The following is a 27,982-nucleotide window of genomic DNA, read 5'->3' as shown; positions in this document are numbered from 1 at the left end:
AATGTTCATTTCCCCTGTTTTCCATTTCTGTTTTCTCCATTAAAAGCAAATATCCCTTTTTAAACTCCCATTTATAGTCTACTTTCTCCCTGTCTCACTCTCAGTGAAGGTCATGATGTTTCCTGATGATTTAGTAACATTAAAATACAAAAAAGAGAAAAGAAATCACACACTTCATTTGTGAGTGCTTCAGATTTCCCATCAGTTTTAACCGGCCCCCAGAGAATCATTCACGCCTGTAAGTACAGTATGTGCGTGGGTGTGAACATACATTTACATTTCAGCCATTTAGTTGGCACTTCAATCTGAATCAGAGTGCGGGAGGAGCGGTCGTACTAAAGGACACTGATGGAAGCAAACGATAAAGAATGTCTTTCAGCCTCTGTCTGGTTAGTTTTAGGAAGAAAGCTACTCAGTTTGGTTTAGGAGAAAGTCATTTGGGGGATAAAAACATTTTTAACAACATCTTAAAAGACCTGTCTAACATAAGATTTTAAAGGAAATATTATCTCATGTTTCCAAGGTTCAGGTTAATCAGTTAGAAAGACTTTTGGTTTTTCTTACTTTTCTTTGATTTCTTCATCATTCAAACTCAAAATACAAAACAAGAAATACAAAACACTGTAATTATTTTCTTGCTGAGAGTTAGACGACTAGTTTGAGAGACAGGTGACAGGTAGCACTGTCATGATAATATATGAAGCTGGATCCAACAGTTTTGTAGCATAGCACAGCACACCCTCAGGTGGAAACTGTTATTCTGACTCTGTCCAAAGGTTATACAACCTGCGAGAACATCTAAAGTTTGGTAATTCCTTCCTGTGCCTGACTTCTTCTCAAACTAAAGACTTCTGCAGTGGCCCTCCAACACCTAAAATCACACTCTGATCATTATCAAAGTCTAACACGATCTTATGATTTGTTTCATAAGGCTGATAACAAATTACAGCCTTACCTAAATTACCTTATAGGCACTATAGTCCTTTCCTGCTATTGACAAGATATAAAACAAGCTCGAGATTATAAATCGGCCAGAAAAGCAGGAATAACTTGTGATATATAGAGAGCCATAACAAAGAACGCTTTTGCAGGTCTCTCTGCAGTCATGTGGAAAACTAATTACACCCCATGATTCAGTAGTTTGTAAACCACTTTTATCAGCAGTAACTCAAAGTAATTGTTTTCTGCATGACTTTATCATTCTCTCACATCATTGTGAAAGACTTTTGGCCCAGTCTTCTTTACAGCATTGCTTCAGTTCATTGAGATTTGCAGGCTTTCATTTATGCACAGCTTTCTTGCGGTCCTGCCAAAGCATTTCAGTCAGGTTGAGGTCTGGACTTTGACTGGTCTACTGCAGTACCTTGATGTTTCCTTTTTAATCATTCTGTTGTAGATGTGTTGCTGTACTTGGAATTGTTGTCTTGTTTCATGACCCAGTTTAAGCCAAGCTGTCATAGTCCGGAGTCTGTGACTCTGTGTTTATGTTAAGTTTATGATTATTCTGTGGTTTTGGTTATCTTGGGTTTTTGTACTCTTCTGTTTCACGTTTCATGTTCCTATTTCGGCGTCCCCCAGTCTGTGTTCAGTCGGTGTGTTTCCTGTTTTACTTTGAAGGTCTCTGTCTGATGTCAGTGTGTTCTGTTTACGTTTCCCCTGCCTCGTCAGCTGGGATGTCGTCCAGGTGTGTTCCCCTCCTGTTTCCCATCCCTTGATTCCTGGTGTGTGTGTGTGTGTGTGTGTGTGTGTGTGTGTGTGTGTGTGTGTGTGTGTGTGTGTGTGTGTGTGTGTGTGTGTGTGTGTGTGTGTGTGTGTTACCTCGTCCTCGTTGCTGGTTCGTCTGCTTCTCTCCGTCCGTCTTCCCGTGTATTTTCCTGTGCCTCCCTGCATCTTCATTTCTGGTTAGTTTTGTTAGTTTTGCCCAGTTTAGGTTTTCTTAGTTTCATGTTCACCCTCGCCAGTTCTGTTTGTATCTACTTTTGTTTATTAAACTCACTTGCACCAGAGCTGCCGCTTCCTGGGTCCTAAATCACTCTCACACGGCTTGCCCTGGCAACCCGTGACACAAGCTTTAGCTGTCTGACAGATGTCCTCATGACCCCTCTACCACCGTGCTGACGGCTGGTATGAGGTGTGTGTGCTAATATGTTGTGTTTGGTTTTGTGCTTTATGACCAAATATCTGCATTAACCCTTTCACGCATAGTGGTCATTACAGTGGACAGCTATTCAAAGGCTGCTTTCTTGTATTCGTGTCAGTGTTGATGGTATACTTGCACATAAACCACTACATTGGACACTGATGTGTCACTCCATACCCTGCCACCCACTGGTCAGCCAGAGGACTGACTAAGTGAACATGTAAAAAAACTATTTGAAAAGTACATGTTTAAAAAAATGAAGTTCAAAAATCTTTTTTTTTTTATGCCTAAAGATGAATAAAAATACTTAAGAAAAAAATCCTGATTGAGGTTGTCATAATTCATGCATGACAGGGTTAAGTTTTGATGGGCTTTCACACACCAGAGTGAAACGAGGGTTAAACGGATGAATGTTTGTTTCTGTTGACATCAAAAACTTTTGTCAGTTGTAACAAAATAGTTTCATCTTTCAACATCCATGAAGGGACTGGTGTTGGACATAACTTTTGGTTATATATAGACACACCCTGTGCAGCTGTCAGCGTGTTCCTGTGGTTGTCCTTTACAAATTATCCATCCATGTCATTTTAAACAGATATCCAGTTACCTCCCAGTTAGCATATGGCCTCTTTAAAATGAAGGGACTGCAAATAATTGCTAGAATTTCTATGAAAGACGAAATATGGGCTGGAATAGATCCATGGACTTCTCAAATCTGTTGTTTGATCCACTGGAGCAAGTCCTGACACTCAGGTGTGGACCCGATCAAACAGCGACGAATACTTTTGTACTTTTGGCAGAGTACATTAAATTATTATCCTAATAATGCTATTTTACAGTTGAGTACAGTTTCACTTATAATTCTGCAAATGCACAGCATGTGTTCTAGGTCATAAGCCATTTTTAAATTGTATTTCTTTATGAATAAATGGGAGAACGGTCTTTATGAAAGGCCAAGGGGCTGGAGTACATTATTCATATGAGTGAATCCATCTTTAATGGATTGATTTTCCTGACAGAGATAAAGACTTGAAAGCTTTTAGAACACTTCGCAGATGCAGAGATATTAATATTTGACTTTAAACTTTTAGCTGAGTTTTACTATGGGAAAGATTTTAAATCGAAAATCAGCATCAGCCTTCGCTAATGCCCCTGTAAGTAATTGGAAGCAAATGACAAAACATCTGGTGCAGCTGGATGTTTCTACACCGAAAAGGCACAACGTTATGACCACAGACAGGTGAAGTGAAAAACAGTTGACTTGTTAGAAGCAGGGAAATGGACAAGTGTAAGAATCTAAGCGAAGTTGAGGATGACTTAGACGAGTGAGTCAAAACATCTCCAAAACTGTAGCTCTTGTGGGGTGTTCCTGGTCTGCAGTGGTCAGTATCTATCACAAGCGATCCAAAGGAGGAACAGCGGTGAACCACCGACAGAGTCATGGGTGGCCAAAGCTCACTGATGCTTGTGGAGAACAAAGGCTGGCCCGAGTGGTCCAATCCAACAGACGAGCCACCGTAGCTTAAACTGCTGAAAACATTAATGCTGGTTCTGACAGAATACACAGAGCATCACAGTTTGTTGTGTATGTGGCGGCATAGCTGCAGATCACTCACGATGCCCATGCAGACCCTTGCACAAAAAGCACCAACAGTGGGCATGTGAGCATCAGACTAGACCAGGAGTGGGCAATCTCAGTCCACGAGGGCCGGTGTCCCTGCAGGTTTTAGATCTCACCTTGGGTCAACACACCTGAATCACATGATTAGTTCGTTACCAGGCCTCTGGAGAACTTCAGGACATGTTGAGGAGTTAATTTAGCCATTTAAATCAACTGTGTTGGTTCGAGGACACATCTAAAACCTGCAGGGACACCGGCCCTCGTGGACTGAGATTGCCCACCCCTGGACTAGACCACCGAGGAAGGTGGCCTAATCTGATGAATCACATTTTCTTTTACATCATGTGGATGGCCAGGTGCATGTGAGTCATTTACCTGGGGAACACCTGATACCAGGATGCACTATGCACTAGGGCAGGGCAATATGGCCAGTAATATTTATCACGATATATATCTGAAAATTTGCAATAACGATATAACTGACGATATAACTGACACGAGACAAAATACTTTACAACTCCACAACTTTATTAGTGCAAAAAAACCCCATCAATGTATTTTCACTTAAACAAGCAGCTGTTTTTTTTATGTAGCTATATAAAAATTTAACAGTGCAAATGCAAATTACTTGCTGACAGTTTAACCAAAAGGCATTTCCAGTGGAAACTGGCTGACATATCCTCAGCATAACCATGTATAATATCCACAAAACTTAAAAAGAGGTTATACACACAATACCATAATATTATGTTGAAACACAGTACGTATTACTCCGCGAGGCTCCCGACTACGGTAGTTGTAATGCTCTGACAATCCATCAGGCGTAAGAGACAGTTCAGACTGTAGCTTAGCAAAGTCGTACTAAAACATTTTTTGACAGATTTTTGAGCGCCATGTACCACATGAAATCGGTTCGGTAATAACGGTAATAACGACGGCCCGCTTGCATGCTCTACCAAAAAATGTGCTTTGGTGTGTATCTGATGGACGAAAGCCAAACCAGCTCCACACCACTGAAGCTGCGCCATTTTTACAAACCAATTCCGGTTCATCTGTTTCATTCAACGATCCGCTTTCGCCCTTCTCATTCTCCGTCTCCGCCATGCTTTTTCCACCATGTGTGTATGAAAACAAAGGCACTGCGCATGAGCGTTTTACCCATATTCTATCGCGATATTTCATTTTCTTATCATTGCCTAACATTATACCGGTATTACCGTGAACAGTATGATATGGCCCAGCCCTACTATCCACTCCAATCAAGCATCTGTGGGATGTGGTGGACACACAAGTCTGGCCCCTGAAGGGCTCACTTCACATTTTACAGGACTTAAAGGATCTGTTGCTAATATCTTGGTACCAGATAGCACAGCAGACCTTAAGGGGTCTAGAGGAGTCCATGCCTCGATTAGTCAGGTGGACAAATGCAATTTTAGGCAGGTAATAATGTTATAACTGATTGATATATATTGCATGGACCAAAGGTTTAGGTCCTCCTTGGTTCGATTAAGGCTCTTGATCATTCTCATTCCACTTGCTCTGTTTATCCTGATCAAATAAAGGCATAAATAAATACTTAAAAAAGAACGGAGCCCATAGTTTATAAATGAATTGCAAGTAATGTTGGTGTGTCCACATATTTGTGATCATCTCAGTTTAAATGCTCTGCAGACTGCATGTGTTACCTGGCCTTCACTGACCGTCCCTAACAAACAATATAAATGTGTGTGTGTGTGTGTGTGTGTGTGTGTGTGTGTGTGTGTGTGTGTGTGTGTGTGTGTGTGTGTGTGTGTTAACAGCTGTGCCAGCAGCCCCAGTGAATGTATCGGTGACCCAGCTGAGGGCACACTCGGCCATGGTGACCTGGAACGTCCCTCAGGGAGACACCGTCATTGGATACGCCATCTCACAGCAGGTACAATACAGCAGCCTCGTATCATCGCTGCATACATACACTGAGCACGCACGGCCAATGAACCATGCTTTTTTTTCTTTTTAAACTGAATGTCAAATACAACCTGATGTGCCCTCTCATTCAGCTGAAGGCAGATTAATTTTGCAGGGATCCAAATTATGAATTGAATGCCCAGAAAAGCTGGATCGCTGCCATGCTCAGGGCTGGAAAACTTTTCAAAGATGAATTATGTATTTCTCGTGCTCATCTCGATCTCACGAGGGCTCACTTCTTTCTCTTTTGTCCTCCTGCTGCTGTCTTCTGGGATTTATTAAAATGCTGCGTCATTCATTAGCCGGGCAGGCAGTCAGCATTCGGCTCAAAGACACTTTGAGTCATGAGGGGTGGGAAAGTTTGGAAACCTCTCGGAGGAATTTGCTCATAAACATTTTAATTCTTAAGGAGCTCATTAATGTCAAGGATGGGTACTGGTTGACGTAGGTAATAATAAAAAACCAAATCTCTTAATTACATAAGGTACAACCAAAAGAAGGACTTTCCAAGTATCCAATTAGCAAGAAAAACCTGATAACTGAAGTAATCGACCTTTAAATATCCCCCAGGAGGAAAGATCCTGCCGTGGATTTGAGGGGGAAAAGATCGCTCACAAGTAAAACATCCACAGCTGTGCACTGGTGTGTCAGCTCACCTGTGTGAGGTTAACAAAAGTCATATGCTCTGCCCGTGTTTGGGGTAATTTATCATAAATAATTAAGTAGCACAGCTGTTGTGCCATATGCATAACGGTGTGTCAATGCAAAAATGGGCTTCGGAGATGTTCATATGAAGTTGCAGGTATTTAATTAATTCAGGAAAAAAAGACTCCAACAAATAGCTGAAAGCGACAGACACATTGGTAGCACATGCTTTGTTAAAGCCATGAATTCACTCATTACTGCTGGGTCTAGTATTATAGATACTGTGTTCAGCTGTACTTCATACAGATTTCACTGTGTAATTTTAGAGTCAACAAGGGAAACTCCATACACAAAGTGAAAGCTGTCTGTGTGCCTTTCAGACAGCTGACAGTAGAACAATAGTGTATTTTGTCCTCTTTCTGACCCAAACATCTGGAAGAAGAAATACAGACTGCTCTCAGCTCACAGGTGTGGTCTTCTGCTGCTGTTCAGATGCTCTTCTGCATACCTTGGTTGTTATGAGTGGTTATTTGAGTTACTGTTGCCTTCCTATCAGCTCAAAGCACACTGGTCATTTTCCTCTGACATCAAAAAGGCATTTTCCCTCAGTGAACTGATGCTCACTGAATATTTTCTCTTCTTCAGATCACTAGTAAACACTAGAAATGGTTGTGCAGGAAAATCACAGCAGATCAGCAGTTTCTGAAATACTTAAATCATCAACAACCACGGCACATTAACATAATCTTCCACATTCTGATGCTCAGTTTGGACTTCACTAGGTCGTCTTAACCATGTCCACTTGTGTAAATACATTGAGTTTCTGCCAGCTGACTGGTTAATTAGATATTTGCATTAATGAGTGGTTGAACAAAATATGATTGTTCATAATGTATTTCTTTTTCCTTCATGAATGAATCGATTAATTGGTTACATTTCATTTAATTAAACGCTGCAGTCCTTCCACGTAGCACCTTTAAAGAACACAACTGCCACCTAACGTACAAGACGTTTGCATCACTGTAAGAGACGTTTCACATTAATTCTGCTGTTACATAACAACATTTTGTCCGTCTGACATCTCTTAAAAACCTCGGCTGCTAGCTCAGCTTGGCTCATTTTAATCAGTCTTCACCACCTACAGTTTTGGCAAAAGGAGAATGAGACATTAGCTGAGCTCTGAGTGGGAGTCGTCTCCATTAGTGGAAATTATTTGGCCAGGACTCGTCTCACAGGAGAAACATCCACAGCGGTGTCGATGCCAAACAACTCTTACTCTTTCTTTTTTTTTTTTTCCCAAGTCACCTCACATCTGAGTCAGAATCCATCAACCTTTTGGCATTTTCAAGAAAACACAGGATCGGGATGTAAAACATCTCCTGCTTTAACCTCAGAAAGCACTTATGTAAAAAACCCTTACTCAAATATTAATGGGGGAGGTGATGGTAGCAGGTGGATGCAGCGGGTATCCATGCTGCAGGTTTTATCTACCGAGCCCGTATTTTCCACTGTTAGTCATCAAAGGTTGCCTTGGATCAGAGTGAGCTGCTACAAAAGGGCAAAAAAATTCTGTTATATAAAAGGCTGCTCTGTCAATCAAGTATGTTTTCTACCATTTCTATTTTCCTTATTGCAAGAGTGGTCTCGCATCAGGCTTGAGTCTTGATTAGGATTCAAACGTGGCTGCTTTGTGGGATTATTTCATTCACAGTATCTTTCGGTGACATGCCGAGCCTTCTGTTTGTGAAGGAGAAGCAGGACGAGTGAATGTGCCCAGACAAAGAGTTGCTTCACTCATCTAAACTTGTTCCAAATCCCACGGTGCTGGCTGCCAAGATTCACACGTTACACAACCTCACACACAAACACATGAAGTAACCCAGTTTAAGTTTCTGTGTCTGAGACTCCCAGCAGTCCTGGTTTCTATGACTTCAAATATTAAACACACAGGGTTAATTGATGATTAGTGCAAGGGCAATGCTTATCAAATAAAACCTGCAGAGAGCACCCGTTTTAAACTTGTGTTGTGATGTTTGTACCAGAAGAAGATTGTCAGACTGTGACAACATCAGAGAAGAGACTTGTTTATCTGCACCACTTTCCTTCTGAAATGCATTAGGCTGCCGCTGACTTCTTTCCTGACCTAAAAATAGCGATGCACCCAAACTTCGTGCTCACCTGCAGACTTCACGGTCGCATTTTACTGAAGTAAAGGCGCCTTCTGTTCCTTTTTAAAGTATCTGAAGCTGAACCCTGACAAATCAAACTATAAGACGGCTGCCAAAATTAAAAGAAAGCTCGAAACCCCCTGCAAAAACAAGAAAATATTTACTTCCATTGTCAAATGTAGAGAATTCCAAGAGAACAGATTAGGACTTAAGAGGGTTTGTAGCAGCCAGCTGTTGATAATCAAATCCACTTGATAAACTGATCATTAGTGAGTGTGAGCACCTCTGTAAAAGCAGACATTTGGGCGTATCACCGCGTATCACCACAAAAACCTCATACCCGCTGTCAGCATAGAGGTGGAGGCGTAATGATTTGGGCAACTTACAGTCATTGAGTCGATCATGAACTCCTCTGCATACCAAAGTACTCTAGAGACAACTGTCAGGCAGTTAAAGTGTGGATCAAAGTAATGACCAACTCTAAGTGCAGACCTCGACCTGATTGAAATGCTGTGGTGTGGCAAAAGAGAGCTGTGCATAAATAAATGCCCTCAAACTTCAATGAAGCAAAGCACCGCTGGACAGAAGAGCAGACCCAAAGTCCTCTACGATGTGAGAGACTGATATGAAACACAAAAATGTATTATTTCAAGTTGTCGCTGATCAAGGTGGTTCTACAAACTACTGAATTATGGGGTTTACTTAGTTTTTCACCGGACTGCATACTTCAAAAATCCTATTTTTGCCATCCTGTAAATTGATGCAGGGATTATAAAACACTTATGAAATCAACTAAAACCAGAGACTCTGTCAATGTAGAACGTTTAATTTTACCTACCGTGAAAATATAAAGACTGACTCTCAGCAGGCACCTCAAACCTGCAGGCTTTACTTTCTTCTGTCATCAAACAGTATAAAACGCTCTTTTGCTTGTTAAGAATTAGAAAAAATCTGTTTTACTTTTACGTTTTTAAAAAGCTGAGAGGGTATTCCCATGTTAACTACAGTTAGAAAATATATATATTAAAAAGATGACCAGCTTTTTTAAAGGCAGTTATCTATTTTGGAGCCGACCTTTGTGGCACAAAAATATAAAGGAAAAAGGGGTGGCTCAAGACTTTTGCACAGACCTTTAGATGGCTGTGACAAGTGTCCATTAGTTTTTATTTCCTGGTTTAGTGTCTTACTTAAAACTGCAGAATTAAATGTGCCTAAGAGGTAAACTGACAAAGCCTGAAAATTAGAAAGTATCTTGAGTTACGTCAGCAGCACTTTTCAAAATTAGATGGATTTGGAGTTTTTATTCCAAAATGGTAACGCCTCAATCACAGCTGAGTCACTGGTGCTGATTAACGACCCTTTTAACCCCCGTGGATTCAGTATATACTTTTATATGACGGACTTTTAGTGCTGCAGGACGATCAAAGCGTCCTGGCTGACTCGCCGCCTGCAGGGCTGCCAGAGGAGCAGCAAACACCACTTTGACTCTCCACTCGAGACATCTGGAGAGCCTCGAGCGTCCTGCCAGCTTTCTATTTATTGACTCTTCCTCAGCCTTCAGTGCTCCGCAGGCACGTTCGCAATCTGGGAAACTTTCTCATTTGAAAATTGGACTAGCTGTCGCTAGATGATGCTTACCAAGCAGTTGTTAAAAAAGCCTCGTTATGACCTGTTCTGACGCCGAGCTGGTGGCTTTTTGGAATATTTGGTGTAATTGGTGTGTAATGGCCGGAGATGACAATAATGAAAAGCTTGAATATATGATGAGCCATTTTCTACAATCTCAAAAACAAGAATGCAGGCCGGTGCTTTTGTGTGAACACCAATTATCTCTGAGCAGCAATCATCAGGATGTCTGCAGTTAAAAAGAAGACAGTTAAAGGTTCCTTCATAAAGAGTCTCCAATCAGAGCAATTAAAGTCTCGCGCAAGTCTCGTGTTGTCTGGAAAACTTAGCCACACAAAAACATGATTTCTTATGTTTTTTCCATATTTGTCACGCTTATGTGTTTCAGATCATCAAACAAATTTACTATCAGAAGAAGATAACCAGAGTAAATACAAAATGCAGCTTTTCAATTATAATTTTGATTATTAGGAGAAGAAAAATGTATCCAAACTTACCTGGGCATGTGTGAAAGAGTAATTGCCCTCTTAGTGTTTCTTCTTCACTCACTTTTTTCCCCACTTGCTATGTGTTTATACACCTCTCTGCATTTAATCATTAGTTATTATTCATCTCTGTCTCTTCTCCACAACATGTTTTCATCATGTTTTTTTCCCCTTAACCCCAACTAGTTGTGACAGATGGCCTTCCCTCACTGAGCCTGGTTCTGGCAGAGGTTTCTTCCTGTTAAAAGGGAGTTTTTCATTCCCATTCTTGCCAAGACCGTACGGGTCTGATTCTCATGTTTTCTCTGTTTTCTTTGTATTATTATAGGATGTCTACTTTACAATATAAAGCACATTGAGGCAACTGCTGTTGTGATTTGGCGCCAAATAAATAAAACTGAATTGAATTTAAATTAATTAAATTAAATCTAATAACTAGCTGTGCCACACTTGGCCGCAAGAACTGCAATCAAGCGTTGCCACATGTGCAGTTTTATCAAGATCAGCACCCTTAAAGGCTAAAATCAGGTCTCATTGTGTTGGCCTAGCAATTCCAGACACACAAACACAAATGCAAATTATGCTGGAAACTCTTAGCTTGTTTTCTGTGTCCGAGGGGAATTAACAACCAAAATGCATCTTAATTGCTGTTACCATGGTGCCACGTCAAGTGGAAGCCTGCTGCAGCAGCTCTTGTGTTTCTGTTGTTGTTTGTTTTTTGCCATTTCCTTAATTTTACTGAACTACTAGTAAGTTTATTTACTCCATACACCTCTATAGTGCAGATATGTGCCTGGCAGAGAATCCTCTGCAGACATTTTTATTATTAACCATCCATTTTCTTCCTCTTATTCAATTCAGGGTCCTGGGACTCCACCAGTCTTTATGTTCACGTAACATGAAGGATTTGATTTGTGATTGTTATTTTGAATCCACATGCACAGTGTATTTACATATTACCAAATGTGCCCTTCTGAATCCAGAGCTCATTTTAAAGATATGAAGTGTAGACTTTGGTGGGTAACCTTGTGAAAATGTTCTTGCCTCGATTCTCGCGCCCCTTATGGATGTATGCTGCTTTGTGTTGTCTTTCCAGTGACTTTGTCTTCTTGTGCAGGCACCTTTTATCACTGGACATCTTTAAATAAACACGGTGAATGTGATCTTCTCAGTGCTAAAGCAGCTGAAAACTCAGCTATTTCCCCGGGGAGGTGGTGGAGACAAAAAATGGAGCTAAAACTGATTAAATTGTGGACTTGAATTAAAGCATGGCTCTAAATTAATAATTATCTTGTTGTGTTTTACCTTCTGATTGCAAAAATGGAGATGATAATATGTCTGTGTTGTGTTTACAATTTATAAATCCACCCATCCCCAAATTTTCACTAAAGACAGCTGTTAAAAACTAAAATTTATCTCCACAGGGCCACCATCTGTTTACCTGCTGATCCAGAAGGTGACATTTCTTCATTAATTCTGCAGCTCCTTATACTAATAGAGCATCTCTGCCTGAACATGTGTTTTTCTGTTTCTTTTGAATGACTATTGCTGGTGTTACCTTGCCTGCAGACCTAATTTCTCCCACTGGGACTGTATGGGTGTGAGGTGAATTTCTATGAGGCGAAGCTGCTTGTTACTGCAGGGATTCTGCTTGCATTTCAAGTATCTGCCTTTAAATGTGACATAATGATGATTTTTTTTCTGGTAAATTAGTTTAGCAAAGTTTACTTTAAAAGAAAACAGAAAAGATTCTTCTCCTTTTAAGACAACACTATCTGCCTCGAGCAAGGTACGAGGCCATTACTGCTTTTATTAGATCATAATACTTAAGCTGTCAGCCGGATACGCTGATCAGATCCCGAGATTTGATTTAAATTTGCCGTAAGTGTGGCACATTAATGTCTTTGTGTGTGCAAAAGCATCCACCACATGTGGCACGTGTTCCTTTTTTTTTTTTTTTTTTTTTTTAACCTGTCCCGTTTGGTTCTTTTGCCATCAGAATTATTGTCTAAAGGCGAAGAAAGATGCCCAACGGATTTACTTTACCAAATGGACCATCCCAGCCTTGCCGTAATGGTCCATCTGATTCACCTTTTATTGTTTATTTTATTTTCACTTGCTGAATACGGGACAGACTTGACTGGTGGAAAGAAAGGGGAGAAAGAAAGAGGGAAAGAAAAAAAAACAAAACAAAAAAAAACAACCTGAGAAGAGGGACGGGGAAAAAGGGCAAAAAACAAAAACCAACAGAATAAGCAGACAAAAAAAACAAAATACATATCAATCACCTGGATCACCTGTTGAGAAAGAAAAAGAGAAAGCAAGCAGAAGAAGACAAGAGTAATAAACAAGATCACAATGATATATGGGAATATGACAGTAAATACTAAATATTAAACATTATGGTGCAGCACGTGAGATCGACAGCGCACAGTGTGCTTTGAGGTAGGAGCTCAAAAGGGTGTAGTTTGTGTGTGTGATCACCCGTGTGTACACCTGTGAGCATGAACTCGCTTGTTTTTAAAAGGTTCCTTCATGTAATGATCTGCTAGAGGGTGTGGGGGGCCACTGCCCCGACCTCCAGGGCATGAAGCAGGTATGGAGGAGATCAAAACTCCAGACATCCAGAGGCCCCCAGAACACAAGAGACCAAGGAAGACCAACAGAGGGGCAGCCGCGTCACTATCCCAGAAAGAGCTGAGGAGAGTCCCAGATGACGGGTCACTCAGCAACCGCGGAGCAGAAGCCGGGGGGGGGGTTGCAGTGACGTGCCCGTGAGCTCCGCCGGCAGCCAGCTGCGCCTGAGTGACCGAGCCCCGGGCCGAGAGGCCGAGGGCACCCCATCCCCGAAGTGGCCCGAGCGAGCCCCAGGCTCCAGGCCCCGACAAGCAGCCGCCAAGGAGTGAGCCGGTGGGTACCTGGGCGCCCAACCCCGGACACAAAGAACCACCAACGCACCGATGTCTGAGGGCGTCTGCCACCGGCAGGGGAAGTGGTGGGGGGAGATGGGCCTCCAAACCTGTGGCACGTGTTCCTAATGTGTTCACGTATCCTGTCTCCAGAGGCAGGACGGCCTGATGCAGCGCTCCATACGAGAAGTGAACACGTCCAGCCGCTGGTGTGTGCTGTGGGACCTGGACGAAGACACACACTACAGTGTCCAGGTGAGAGAAACACACACACGCACGTAACTCTGAATCAGATATCTGCGTCAGTGGATGATTTGTGGTGAAGTTTAATAGCTTGTTACCTATTTAATGATAGCTATTTAATAGCTAATAGTTAATTAGACTGATGTATAGATTAGTTGGATGGTATCTTTTTCTAAAAGGCAGGTGTGTAATGGTGTAACTAACTATTTTTATTGGCTATGTAACCCATAAACACTGCCATTACAAAAGGTCTTATGCAAATGTAGGCTTACAAAACACAAAATAGCAAAAGAAGAAGAAGAAGTTGATAATTCAGAAGTATTTTGGAGCAGTTGTGAAACCCAGGAGGAGGAATGACATGCAGGACGCACCGTGAACAGAGCTGAAGTGTTCAGCCCACAGCTGTACACCAGGAAACAAGAAAAAACTCTGGAAAACCAGGAATGATGGCTGGGAAGTTTGAGAAATGCAATAAGGCAATCTGGCAAATTTAAGGAGGTTTCTCACGTGATGTCTCACTGCCAGAAACCTCCAGCAACCACTTGCCAATCAGTTGGGGAATACACACTGCTCCCTAGCAACCAGTGTTTACCGAGAGGGGGTGGTCTGTGTCTTTAGGTCTGTGTGAGTGAGGCCTAAGCTTGCTCCAGTTGCCTGTATTTTTTCCATATATTCCTACAAACCACTCACTGTTAGACAAGTGGTAGTGAAACTTGATAATGTGCGATGTGAACTGAAAATGGAGAAGTTTCAAAGAGAAGCCAGCGTTCTTCAAAAGAGGCAACTTTTGTTTTGAAGGCAAACCTTCTCCATTTCTGGTCTGTGTCACACTTTTCACAGTTTCACGGCGCCTTAGAGAGCAGGTGTTTGTAGGCAAGCCCATCACTACAATTCAAACTACGGCCACAGCAATCTGCTAGCAACCAAATCAATCACAACAAAGTTTTTGCCAGGTAGATGGGGAATATTCATTTTTCCTTAGTTACAGATGGTTGCTGGGGGCTCACAGGCATGTCTGCCAGCTTGCACATTCTTGATATTATTTCAAATGTTTCTTTTAGGCTGTTATGATAGGAACAGTTGAAAAATGATGGAGGAAAACAGGCAGCAAGTGGCACTTTTGCTTTAGCCACGTATCCAAAAATGGTGCACAAGTTAACATCATGTGGTTAGCGGTCACATGTCTACAAAACCTCAAAAATTAGGAGATTGATTACTGATTGAACACGGGTATGATGAAAAAGCAGTTGAAAACAGACAGGAAGTACGTCTGACTGAAGTGCAAGACTGGCTGAGACTTCAGAATAAAACAGGAAGTGGCTAAAGCAACAGAGGAATAGAAAAAGGAAGGAAGTAGACTTGACATCGGCCAGCAGGATAAAATGGGAAACAACTAAAGAAAAACCGTCTGTGTCCTCCTAACTTTGCAAATTTTAAAAAGTTGACAACAATAATGGAAGGTAACGCAAACCATGTGGGTCAAACAATAAAGTTGTCCTGTATTCTGCAAATGTTGCTGCAAAAGAGCTTTAATGTCTTCAGATTAATGCTCTTCTCTGTGCACCTTAAAAAAATGAAGCTGAGTCACAAGAGTATGTGTCTGTCCAGGTCAGGACAATCTTTTAGATGTCAGACCAAAGAATTTTCAGCTTGTTGCAAAAAGGGACTGATAGTAGTGAGCCATAAGGTAAGAAAATGTTCATCATGTTTGTACAAATAGACCTGAGGTCTAAATGATATATGAACAAAGCTCCACATTTAGAAATAAAACTGGACGATTTGGTCTTTTTAAGTGCTTTGAAATGGAGATTTTTTGCCTCTGTGTATGGAAAAAAGAGACCTATCATCATCCTCTTCTTCTTTATTTTCATTCTGTGAGTCAGCTAGAGTACATTTACATGATTCACAGTTTAAAAAACTGTGACTGGTCGTTTATAGAGCTCCTCAGTTCATCCTCTGTCTGAAACAAGTAGTTTTACCTCCTGCTCTTGAAGACCTACACCTTGAAAGCTCATTTTAGCCTGTTTCATGGACATGCAGTGTAACATATAAATAAATCCTTGATGACCTGACACAGCTTGTTCCGAAAATTAAAAAAAAATATTGAGAGGAGTATAATGACTTTTTCAACTTACACATTTTTAGAAAACACATTTACGCCTTTATTTAAAACTTTAACATCATTTGTCAATTCTGCCAAGAAGAGCCATCAAATATCTTTAGCTTCAAAAATCACCTATTATACTTTCTGCCAGTCCATTCTAATTGGATGGTTTCCTGGCACAGACCCCGCTTTTAAGCCCAGTCAAAAGATTTTCAACAGGATTGAGGTCGGGCCTTTAGGAAGGCCATTCCAGAAGCTCAATGCTAGCCTGCTTTATCTATTCCCAAACTAGTTTTGATCTGTTTGGGATCATTGTCCTGATTTGAGGTGAAGTTGAAGAATTTGGAGGTATCTCTATCTTAGGTAATAATAATGATGGTCCACGATCAACATTATTTTCATGATGTAGCAACAAAGTGGTGACACATCTGAATAACTTGTACTTATGTACATTTGTTTGAATTACTTGTCTTGGAATCTGCAGTTGTTTAGAAATGGCTGCAAGACCTTCACAACCTTCCCAAATCTACAGTTCTTCTTCTTGGATATTCACTGAATTCCTTGGACTTTCCCATTGTTCCGAGTACTGGTCAGCCCAATGAGTGCCGTCAAACAAATCCTTTTAATACTGCAAAGAGAAACTACCAGCTGTACACAGTCATGATCACTAACGAGAAGTTAATAGGCCTTGTGAGATAAAAGACATCACAGAACCATCAGCACCACTTGGTAAAAGATTTAAGAGAGTGTATGTACATTTTTGAGCCTGTTTGGATTAGAGAAAATCCAAAATAAATAGATAACTGAATTGAAACTTACTCACTTCTTGTTTTTCAAAGCCATTAAAGACTTATGCTGTACAATCATCCCAGCCTAGAAATAGAACAGTTCTAAATAATTAAAAGCCCAAAACTACCGCGACATTCATGCCTATGATGAGTGGAAGTAAACTTCTGACCAAAACTGTATATCTATGTGTTACTCAGTGTAATGAAGCTGAAAGCTGATTATAAACTCATATTTTAAGCACAAGTCCATATAAATGTAAAATAAATTGATATTTTCACAACCTGGCAACCCTACAAATTGCTTATCGGGGGCTGAAAAACACTCCTGAACCTCTCATAAAAACATTAATTACCATTTTAATTATGTTAATTATTTCGGTGTCATTTAATGCATGGTTAGCAAATAGATGGATCATCTGCATCACAGCTGAGAAACTTTCTTAGACGATGACACGGCATTTTTTCTTAAATCAAGTGTCAGTATTTGATTAACCTAAACAGTGACACGTCTCTGTTCTGAAAGTTTAAACTAAAACTGCAGCTCCTCTCTGAAGGGGGAGTCTCTAATGTGACTCCATTATCGTGGTGCTATTAAAATTTTTATGCTCCATTATAGCCTAATAGACTGATGCAGACTGCAGACTGTCCTTCAGCTGCAGGACTTGCTTCAATGTGCTCGTCAGCAGACAGATGTCCTGCGCAAGTGTCATTGAGCAATGCATTGCTGCCCAGTGAGGTCCAGAGGGGGCTGAATCTGACCTCTGACCTCCCTTTGGCGGGCAGGGAGGTTAAAAAGTAAAGGATGAATTTCCCAATGGAGTTGGATGTTGTTATCCAGGATGAGGGGACAGATTAGGGCTTGCAGAGGACACTTTGCAGGCATCAGACTGTAGAATTAGAGGAGAACAAACACACTAAATTCAAGGACTTACTTCATAAACTCCACAGAAAACTTGCTGCGTACTGCCGTTGGCTGTGTTGTGTAGGTGGAGAGAGCATCTGTGGCACAATGAGACCTCGTGTGGATGTAATTTTATCTCTGTGATTGATTTATTTCCCTGTGTGTGCGTTAAACTGAGTGCTTCCTGTTATAAAACTCCACTGCGGCTCGATTTGAATGTGAAACACCATTAACACGTGTTTATTTTTTACACAAAGCCTAATTTTATAAGCTTTCCCAGTGACTGAAAATGTCCCCAAATGAGCTTATAGCTCAAATTTATATTCTCTCTGTTGCCTTTCAAGCTTTTACTCAGCGTCCTCCAATGATCATTCAGGATCACAGCCAAAAGCCAAAGCACCGCTTGCTCACTAAATATACCCTCGGCAGCCAGTTTCTTACCATCGTTACATAATGTTGTCCTCTGTTAATGCCACTGTAAGAATGCACCCAGTGTTTGTGCTCAGCTGTCACCAGCTTGGCTCTACCCTTGCTTAAAAATATCTTAACATTCCTTCTAAATACTTTTTTTTCCCTTGTTGGATGTAGGTGCAGTCCGTTGGGCTGCACGGTGACAGCCCACCCAGCCGTGCCGTCCACTTCAGGACTCTGGAGAGGACCGACCACTATCCAGCCGGAGTCCTGGACCACCGTGAGTACTCATAAACACACTCCAGAGGGGGGCTTCCAAAAGTAAAACACATGACATGCCGTGTTACAGCAGCACAGACACAAATGTGAGGTATTTTATTGTTGCATGAAGTACGCAGAAGTTTGGTGTCTCAGAAACGCTGTTTTAAGTCAAGTTTTCAAGGTGTGTATGCACATGTTAAACACTGGCAATAATAGTCTAAGGAGCTTAGAAAGAAAAGCGTCTGGACTTTAAGACAGACAGAAACTGGTTCATCCCAAAGACAAAACTCCTAAACACAAACTTAGCAACGTAGTATATGCTGTACAGTGCAGCGAGGAACGCTCAGACCTCTACATTGGAGAGACCAAACAGCCACTTCATAAACGCATGGCACAACATAGAAGATCCACCTCGACGGGACAAGACTCAGCGATCCATCTGCATCTAAAGGACAAAGGTCACTCTTTCGAGGACGCCAATGTTCACATTTTGGACAGAGAAGACAGATGGTTTGAAAGAGGACTGAAAGAAGCCATCTATGTCCACTGTGAACGACCATCTATGAACAGAGGCGGTGGTTTACGACACCGTCTGCCATCTATAATCCAGTTCTGAGATCCCGTCCCAGACACCTTAACGCCCACGCACATCCTGGGCCTTCTGACCTCAGGAAATCACATGATAGGGTAGGGTTAGGTTTCACAATGAGCCCACCCGAAACCCTGGCTGATTGTGAGCTACACCCGTTTTCACACCTTGGCTCATGTGATTAGGTAGAGGATCATCAGGGGGTCCATTGTCCCTCTTGGGGGAAAACTCCCACAGGGTTTAAATCTGGGACTCTCCACCATTTGACCCTAGAACTGAAGAAGCTTCTCAGATGAGAGGTGAAACATCTTCAAGCAACTCAAAGAAGTCCAGACGCTTTTCTTTCCAAGCTCCTTAGACTACAATGACCTGGATGACTGAGAAACTTCACAGACACCGGCAATAATAATAAAATGATGTAGTTGTAATGTTGTATGAGTTATTCAGTATACAAAAGTCTTGAGCCACTCATTTCTTTATGTTTTACTTCCAAGGCATCAGACTTTCTTTGTAATTTGCTTCTTGAGCAATAGTTCTTTTGTATCTTTAGTTACTTTGTTATTAGCAGCCTATCATAAAAACACCATTTGTTTCCATTTCTTTGCTGAATCTGTGAAAAATATCAAAGATAACACAGTTTGACAGACAGTACAATAGTATTTTTGCACCAGCAAGGTGATTCCCAAAGAGATATAGCTCAAAGCTTGGCATATCTCAGCGTGGTGTGCACTGTGTCCTTAAAAAATTTGATGAAACTGAACAAGTGGAGGACAAAAGAAGTGTCAGGCCTAAGAAACTATCTACAGCAGATGACCACTATCTAAAAGTCACGTTCTTAAGAAACAGGGGAAAAAAATCCAGCAAAGACCTGACACTGTCAGGTGAGGCTGTATGCAGGCAGGAGTGGAGGTAAGGAGGACCCAAAGTGCAGACTCACAGAGATAGAAGGTAAACTCAAACTTAGATTTATTGTAAAACAAAACCAAAAACTAAACTTAAAATTACAAACCCAAACAGGCTGACAGGCAGAACACACAGCATGATCACAACACAGACAGCGGAAAACACAGGGCTTAAATACACAGAGGGAGCAATCAGAGAATGGGAGGCAGGAGGGAAACACAGCTGGGACAAATCAGGGCTAACGAGACAAGGGAAGCAAAATCAGATATATGAACATGAGACACGGACTTTCAAAGTAAAACAGGAAACATAATACAGAGACGCAGACTTGACAAGGGGATACAGCTGACAGGGGAGACAGAGCAACTATAGAACACAGAGACATAAACCATAAGACAGAGAACTCAGCCAGTGGTGTTGGAGATCTTGTCAAAATTGATTAATTATAAACAAAGACAAGTATCATCAGATATTAATCCACCATGAAGTACCATCTGGAACTGCACCTGATTGGCACCTGCATCATTTTTCAGCATGACAATGATCCCAAACACACTGCCAATGCAGTAAAATCATACCTGGATAGAAAAACTAACAGTTGAACTCTATCAGTCATGGATTGGCCTCCCCAGAGCCCAGACTTCAACATTATTGAAGCAGTGTGGGATCATGTTGACAGAGAATAGAACAAAAGGCAGAAACAACCAAAGAAGAGCTTTAAATGTCCTTCAAGAAGCCTGGAGAACTATTCCTGAAGACTACTTAAAGAAATTACAAGAAAGCTGCCTAAAAGAGTTCAGACTGTGCTGAAGAATAAAGGTGGTCACATGACTGACTCTCTAATGAGGCAAAAACAGAGTCATTAGAGTTGTACAAACTCTGTTTTTGCCTCATGTTTGCATGTTTCAATAAATCACATTTTCCTAGAAAGATATAAAGAAAGGGCTGACTCAAGACTTTTGCATAGCACTGTAGTATAAGGGTGGAACAGCAGCAGTAAAAATAATACCTGTAAAGTAGCCATAGCAACTACAAACATCTGGGGAAAAAATCCCATTAAGTACTGTGTTTACAAAGTGTGACAGAGTACATGTTACTCCTGTGTGCCTCAGAGCTCCACTGCGGTGGCCATTAAAAACACATCAGTGAGTCACACTGTTGTACTGACTCACATGTTCCTTTATTACCATGAAAACAACAGCAAATGTGGATCAATCCGCTACTGAAAATAGTCCATATTAAATGTACTGTGAGCCTTTGATTTTTTTTTTTTTTTTTAATGGGATTTGCTGGTAGAAGATAGAAGTGTAGTATATCCTGTTGAGTAGAGTTTGACCGGACCTGTCTTTGTCCTCAGATGAGCCAGCGATGGAGGGCCTGGGTATGACTCCACAACTGGAGACTGGAGAGCTGCTGATCATAACCACTGTGCTGCTGCTGTGGGCAGGTCAGCTTGCACCACAGACACCATCCAATGGACACTCTCAGCATCTCTTCTGAATAATTCTCATTTCTAACTCCATTAACTGCCTTAATGTATACAATAAACTTCATGTGTTAATTTAATATGACCTGAATCTAGTGCTTGAGAACGCAAACTCATCTTTGCTTTCCACACCGCCAGCCGTCATCGCCCTTTTCTGCCGGCAGTACGACATCATCAAAGACAACGACTCCAATGGCACCAAGGAGAAAGCCAAGCGGCCGCTGGTCCGAGCCACTTCCTCCTACTACAATGCCTCAGCTGGCAGCTCGCCCATCTACCACAACGGAGCCGTCCGCAGCAGCAGGGTGACTCATTTACTAAAACTTCCTCCTCTTCCTCCCCTCTTCGTCTTACTGCAGCACTCCTCTATAATGCACGCTCGCTCCTGGCTGCCAGGAGTATTTTGTTTCCTCTGTAGAGTCTTTGTAGTTGCATCAGAGATCTCCTAGCAACTAGAGCTACTGCCATCACGGCTAAATATAAAACACCCGGGCTGAAAACAGAGAGCAGCGCAAACGCTCGCTCAGTTGTTGCTGAGCATCTCCTCGGTTAAAGCGAGCAGGCAGACGATTTGTTTTTGTTTTTGCACATGCGAGCAGCTTTAATTAGACACACCAGCTACAGGTGTCCTGGTTGCAGCGCCCCCTAATGGCCACGTTTCATTTATCACCCATTTCCTCATCTGCAAGATTACTGGTGCAGAGAATAACATCAGATAGAAGAACATTTCTTCACTTGTGGTGTTGAGTAGAGAAAGCAAGGCTGCACGTTCACGGCCTCATTACAAACTCTCAGAGGAAGGTTACAACAAATCATAAAACTTTAATCATTAAGAGGAAGGAAACAGAAGACACAGATTATGTGAGTTAATAGAATAAGTAACCATCCAGCAGCCTGGATCCGGTGCTGTGAAAAAGTAACTGTCCCTTTTATTAAATCATGTATTAAGTCAGTGACATTTACCAGTCTGGAAAGGGTTAAAAAGTCATTTCTGAGTCTTTGGGACTCCAGTGAGCCTCAGTGAGAGTCATTATCCACACATGGAGGGGACTTGGAACAGTGGTGAAGCTTCCCAGGAGTGATCATCCCACCAAAATTACTCTAACAGCTTCGATGGCTCATCCAGGAGGTCACAAAAGAACCACAACATTGAAAGAACTGCATGACTCACTTGTGTCAGGTCAGAGTTCATGATTCAACAATAAGACAGAGACTGGGCAAAAATGGCATCCATGGGAGAGTTCAAGGAGAAAACCACTGCTGACCAAAAAGATCACAAAGGCTCGTCTCACATTTACCAAAAACATCTTGATGATCCCCAAGAAAATATTCTGTGGACTGAACTTTCTGGAAGGTTTAAGTCTAGTTACATTTGACATAAAACTAACAGCATTTCATAAAAAGAACATCACAGCAACAGTCAAACATGGTGGTGGTAGTGTGATGGGGCTGCTTTGCTGCTTCAGGACGACTTGCTTTAATTGATGGAACCATGAATTCTGCTCTCTACCAGAAAATCCTGAAGGAGAATGTCCGACCATCAGTTCAAGACCTGAAGCTCAAGAGCACATGGTATGCATCAGGACAATGGTCAGAGACACACCAGCAGAAATAAACAAAATGTTTTTGGAGTGAAATCAAACTCTGGATTTAAATCAGGTTGTGGTGCTTTGCACTGACCTTAAACAAGCCGTTCATGCTGGAAACCCTCCACTGTGTCTGAATTAACACAATTCTGCAAAGAAGAGTGGGACAAAATTCCTCCACAGCGATGTGAAAGACTCATTGCCAGTTATTGTAATCTGTCTGGATGGCACAACCAGTTATTAGGTTTAGGGGGCAAATACTGTTTACACCGCTCTAGTTTTGAATGCGTTTGAATTTTTTCCTTTAATAAATGAAGTCATCATTATAAACTGCATTTTGTATTTACTTGGATTATCTTTATCTATTATTAACATTTGTTTGAGACATTTCGAACATTTACAGCTGGGAAAACAAACAAAGAAAAATTAAGTTTTCTCCAAAAAAAAAAGTAAATCAAGGTTTCCAGATATTCAGGAGAGTTTATGACACTTCATTCTGCCTTTTTCCTTTCACATACATACACTGATGAATATGCTGTCTCCATCTTTTGGGTTATTGAATACTTAAAAGCACTTGGAGTGGTTAATAAGACTAGACTAACACTATATGAATAGAAACCCATTAAATTCCATTTAATGTCCACTGTTAAATGGTGAATAGGCTGCAGCTGCTAACTGAGGTAATGGGAACAAATGTTTCTAGGAACTGTTTAGTCTAGCCGGAAAAGTAAAAATAAAACTATGTCATTACAGACTGGTGACAAATTAAAGGAAAAAATTTGCACAATAAAGGAGAAAAATAAAAAAATTTCTGAAGTATCCCTTAAATGGTGTTTGAGGTTTTTACAGATGCTCTTTATGTTGTTTTTTTAACCCCACCTACATTTCCTCAAGAGCCTTTGCCTTCTGCCAGGTCACCCATTGTAAACAAGTCACACTGACTTGTATATCCAGGCCTTAAATGAACCTCCGTTGATGTTTCTTCAGCATAGTACAAAAATGTTTTGGAGATAAAGTCAGAGAAGGTGTTTTTCCACAGTCTGCAGAGTCAGATTGCAACTGAACAGGGTCAGCTTGGAATTCACATGCACTCTTTTTTAGCCCTTTTCAACTAGTATGAACTCAGCTCAACTCAATGCGGCTCGGTTCGAGTCAACTCTGTTTTGGTCGTTTTCTATTGCGTGTGTGGTCGAAAGTCCTGTGACATCATTTGCATGCAACACAAACTCCACAACTAAGGAAGATGTCGACTCGACGGTGTACCTGCTGCTTGGTGTCCGGCTTTTTGTCAGACTCGGGCACCACAGTGGGGGTTTTTTGTGTGTGTGTGCAGCCATGTCCCTCATTGTCAGGTTGCAAAAATGGTGGATTTTCGTGAAGCAGATGCTCTCATGACTCATTTAACTGCAAAATGACCTTGGTGCTCAGCAGCCTTGCTTTTACAAGGGGAGTACTAGTTAAATTGAGTGTCGTGTTGCACAGAGATTCATGCTCATTTGGTGCAGACTGACTCAGATTGATTGCATGCTGGAAATCTGTGTTTCTGAATTTGCATTTAGGATCATTTGCAAACTTTTGCCAAGTTGTCTCAGAGTGATTGCAGTCTGTTTTGAGACAGGTAGCCTCCCTCCAGGCAATCAAAAGTGGTCACGCTTTTGGTGTCCCAACTACTTGCAGCACTCGATCATGAAAAAATGCAGTGCAATCACCAGTTTTTCTAGTTTTCTAGTTCAATTTTCTGGTTGCGAAGAGGTTGACATGCTGTTTTTACTTTAGTGTGACAGAGACAGTCAGTTTGGTTTGGGAAAAGTTCACAGCTTGGGTTAAAATACGGCCCTTCACAATGCAATGCCACTGAGTCCTTTAAAAGCTTCTATGTGACATGATGAGTTTGAAGTGAGAGACAGCCTGTGTGACTCTAAATCATAAATGTGGAGTTTACAGATTTCTGTCCTCTGCTGTGCTCGGTTTTAAAATATTTTCCTTTAATCCGTCGCCTGTCTATATGTATAAGAGAATGTTTGTGGAGAGAACGTCCCGGAACATTTTGGCAGGGCATCTGTCTGTCGGAAGCTAATTCACACTTCCTGTTCTAATTGGCCTCTCCCGCTGCGAGAACCTGCGACTTCACTGCTTGTGATGTACGGGTCAATTGACCGCCCACTGCGCGCGGCTCGCACTGTTTATTCATACAGGACGGCTTCCAGTGGTGTCAAAGCGAGAGAAAGGCAGCGTTACTTTGAGCGTTTACGGAGCTGAAACTGCAGCGGTGTTTTCAATTATAAAAACACCACTCTTATCTTAATTTAGTCTTTTTTTTACTGGCATTTCTGCAGCTTTTAAGTGTCCTTACAGTTTATTAGCTACTTCTCGTGAGTTTAATCCTTTAAAAAAATAATTCATTTAGGGCAATGTCTACTTTCCTGGGGACATATTTGCACACACAGATTTCTGCAGAGGTTTAAATACTAAAGCCTAATGATGGATTAAAAATAAAAGCATCCTACTTTAAATAGGTTAGTCTTTAAATAAAAGGCTCCTGGGAGCAGTTAGTTCTCTGCTCACTTGCGCTCATTGACTGGCAAGTAAATCTCTGACATGCATGACATGCTGTGGTCTGTGATTCACGTCTCAAGGTGTGCTTCTTCTGTTTCAGCTGCACAGGGCCTCCTCCTCCATCAGCATCATCAGGGTCTGAGATGCGGGTGCCGGATCGGAGCCTCTTGGACAAGCGAGGAGGATTTACAAACTCAGTCTAATCTATTGTAAAATATGGGCAGCGTAAGGAACCACTCCATGCAAATCAGACTGAAATGAGAGCGAGGAGCCGTGCTGTGGAGACCGTGGATGGCTGCTGCTCTCTAGTGGCCAGAGACTCGGGGGGCTCAGAAACAGCTGGAAGGAAGCTGGACTAGTCTGAAGTGCAGCCAAACTAATCTCCCATTTTCTCTCTGATGTCAAAGACTGAAGTGTGAATATTCGCCAGCATGTCGGCCCGGCCCTGCGCCAAGTCCCACTCGCCTCAGACTCATTCGTTTTCAGCAGACGTTCTCTCATCTCGCTGAGGTGTTCAGCCATCCCTTTTCCTTTTTACCCGCTGTAGAACCACACATTTGAAATCCTGTCTGATATTTATTAGGATTTATTCACGTTACTTTCATGTTCCGTAGTTAAACATGCACAGCATTAGCATCACGATTCAAATCTGTACATAGGATGAAGGTGTTTGTAAAGCTAATTCACAGAAGCATTTGAATGTAGGAGATGGTGGTGGGGAATTTACATTGTAAAAAGATTCATAATTAGTTTAATTAAATCATGTCTTAATTTTACATTGAAATTGTGTGATCGCCTTTTAAATTTAGTTTAAGCGTTTTGTTTTTTCAGAGTTTCTCAAAACAGAAATGATGTGAACAACCCTCAAGATATATCACCTGAAGTTTCCAGCAGCTTCTCTTGTTGTTTTGGATTTTGTTAAAAGTTTTTAGTTGTATCCTTTTTTCTGTTTTGTCCCTTTGACTCTCTTTGTTCTGACCAACAAAGCCAAATCTAAGTTATCTTCATCTGAGCCACTTAAAAGTACAGCGCTAAACCTTGTCTGTCCCTCAAAAACACCTATTTTTACAGCTTAACTTACACTCAATGGCCACTTCATTATGCATGTCTGATAAACTGCTCATTAAGCATTAAAATTTCTAATTATCCAATCAAGCAGAAGCAACTCAGTCCATGTAGACATGGTCAAAATGACCTACTGAACATAAGCTCACCAAAGCTGGACAATAGAAGATCTGAAAAATGTTGCCTGGTCTGATGATTCTCAATTTCTGCTGAAACATTCAGATGGTTGAGTCAAAATTTGGTGTAACAACATGAAAGCATGGATCCATTCTGCCTTGGTGGTGTCATGATGTGGGGGATATTTTCTTGGTACATTTTGGGCCCCTTAGTACCAACTGAGCATAATTTAAACACCACAGCTTAGAGCATTGTTACTGACCATGTCCATCCCTTTATGACCACAGTGTACCATCTTCTGATAAGACACCATGTCACAAAGCTTAGATCATCTCAAACTAGTTTCTTGAACATGACAATGAGTTCTCTGTACTCAAATGGCCTCCACAGTCACCAGATCTCTATCCCATTGAGCACATTTGGGATGTGTTTGAACAGGAAATTCAAATCATGAAAGGCCAAACCAGTGTACCTAATAAAGTGTCTGGTAAATCACACCATTAACAACATGAACTCTAGGTAAAACCATTTGCGGTTGTGTTTGCCAACAGAAAACAAAATGTGAAGCAATTAGAGGTACTCTCCGAACACCAGACATCCCTGGACGTTGTCCTCTGGGCTTTTTAGAAAGACGTTTCTTTACATCTAAATTTGTTTATAAAGTGTAAATTTAGTAAACATCTACAGCACACCCAGCTGTTTGTTCTCCTCCTACAGAACTGTTCAGTTTTTAGTGAAACTCGCACACCGGAATGACTTGATCCTCGTTCCCAGTGGATCTTAATTCTTATTGGTTTGTGCAATACAGCCAACCACTGACAAGTAATCTCATAAGAGTAACCCATGTTTTGGGATGGATGACGTATTCTCAATATACTGGTTGCAGTATATTGAGTTTAAAGCCTATAATATATCTGGATAGATGACAGCTCATTGCCATTATGCACAATATGGACACTTAGTGAATTTTCTCATGCCAAAAGCCAAATTGTCTGTCTTTGGAAAGGTCCTCTGAAAAAGCTTTTAGGCCAGTGTACATAAACTGCATCAAATGCTATTATCTGCAAGACCATTATTTTCTGCCATGGGTTCATCAAGCAGGAAATTAACATGAAATGTTGTCAGTGTGAGCCTACTGGTGCATTAGGATGATTAGCAGATCACCAGCTAATCAATAGGCACCGTGTGCAGGAGTGCAGATGTTATCATCAATCAGTTTTCGCATCAGTGCACGCAAACACGCGACACTTTTGCTGCTCAAACAGAAAAATCCTTTTGATGCAGCTAAGACTGAGTTTGAAGCTTTTATCTGCCATGTTTTATAAATGGACTTAAACAAATATCAATTTTGATAACTGCTGTATGCAGATTGGACACAAGGTGGCGCCTGAACTCCATCACATACAGTTTTTTGTTCTGCAAGCTGCAGTG

General features: G+C 41.3%; 1 protein-coding gene across 2 annotated transcripts in view; it reads left to right on the top strand.

The window, feature by feature from the left end:
• Nucleotides 1-26,153, top strand: part of LOC116310268 (fibronectin type III domain-containing protein 5-like) — a 78,165-nt gene extending 52,012 nt beyond the window's left edge. The window contains exons 2-8 of one of the 2 annotated variants that reach the window (XM_039607436.1): nucleotides 5,561-5,676; nucleotides 12,057-12,088; nucleotides 13,695-13,796; nucleotides 18,166-18,268; nucleotides 21,099-21,188; nucleotides 21,366-21,532; nucleotides 25,470-26,153. In XM_039607436.1, coding sequence (XP_039463370.1) covers nucleotides 5,561-5,676; nucleotides 12,057-12,088; nucleotides 13,695-13,796; nucleotides 18,166-18,268; nucleotides 21,099-21,188; nucleotides 21,366-21,532; nucleotides 25,470-25,511 — 652 coding nt within the window. In that variant the 3' untranslated portion in view covers nucleotides 25,512-26,153. The remainder of the gene's footprint in view (nucleotides 1-5,560; nucleotides 5,677-12,056; nucleotides 12,089-13,694; nucleotides 13,797-18,165; nucleotides 18,269-21,098; nucleotides 21,189-21,365; nucleotides 21,533-25,469) is intronic. The other variant, XM_031727030.2, reaches the window with a different exon arrangement.
• The last annotated feature ends 1,829 nt before the right edge of the window (nucleotides 26,154-27,982 follow it).

This window comes from Oreochromis aureus, linkage group 23, assembly GCF_013358895.1.
Source record: "Oreochromis aureus strain Israel breed Guangdong linkage group 23, ZZ_aureus, whole genome shotgun sequence".
In the NCBI taxonomy this organism is placed as follows: domain Eukaryota; kingdom Metazoa; phylum Chordata; class Actinopteri; order Cichliformes; family Cichlidae; genus Oreochromis; species Oreochromis aureus.
This window is presented reverse-complemented; position numbering and strand designations above follow the sequence as displayed.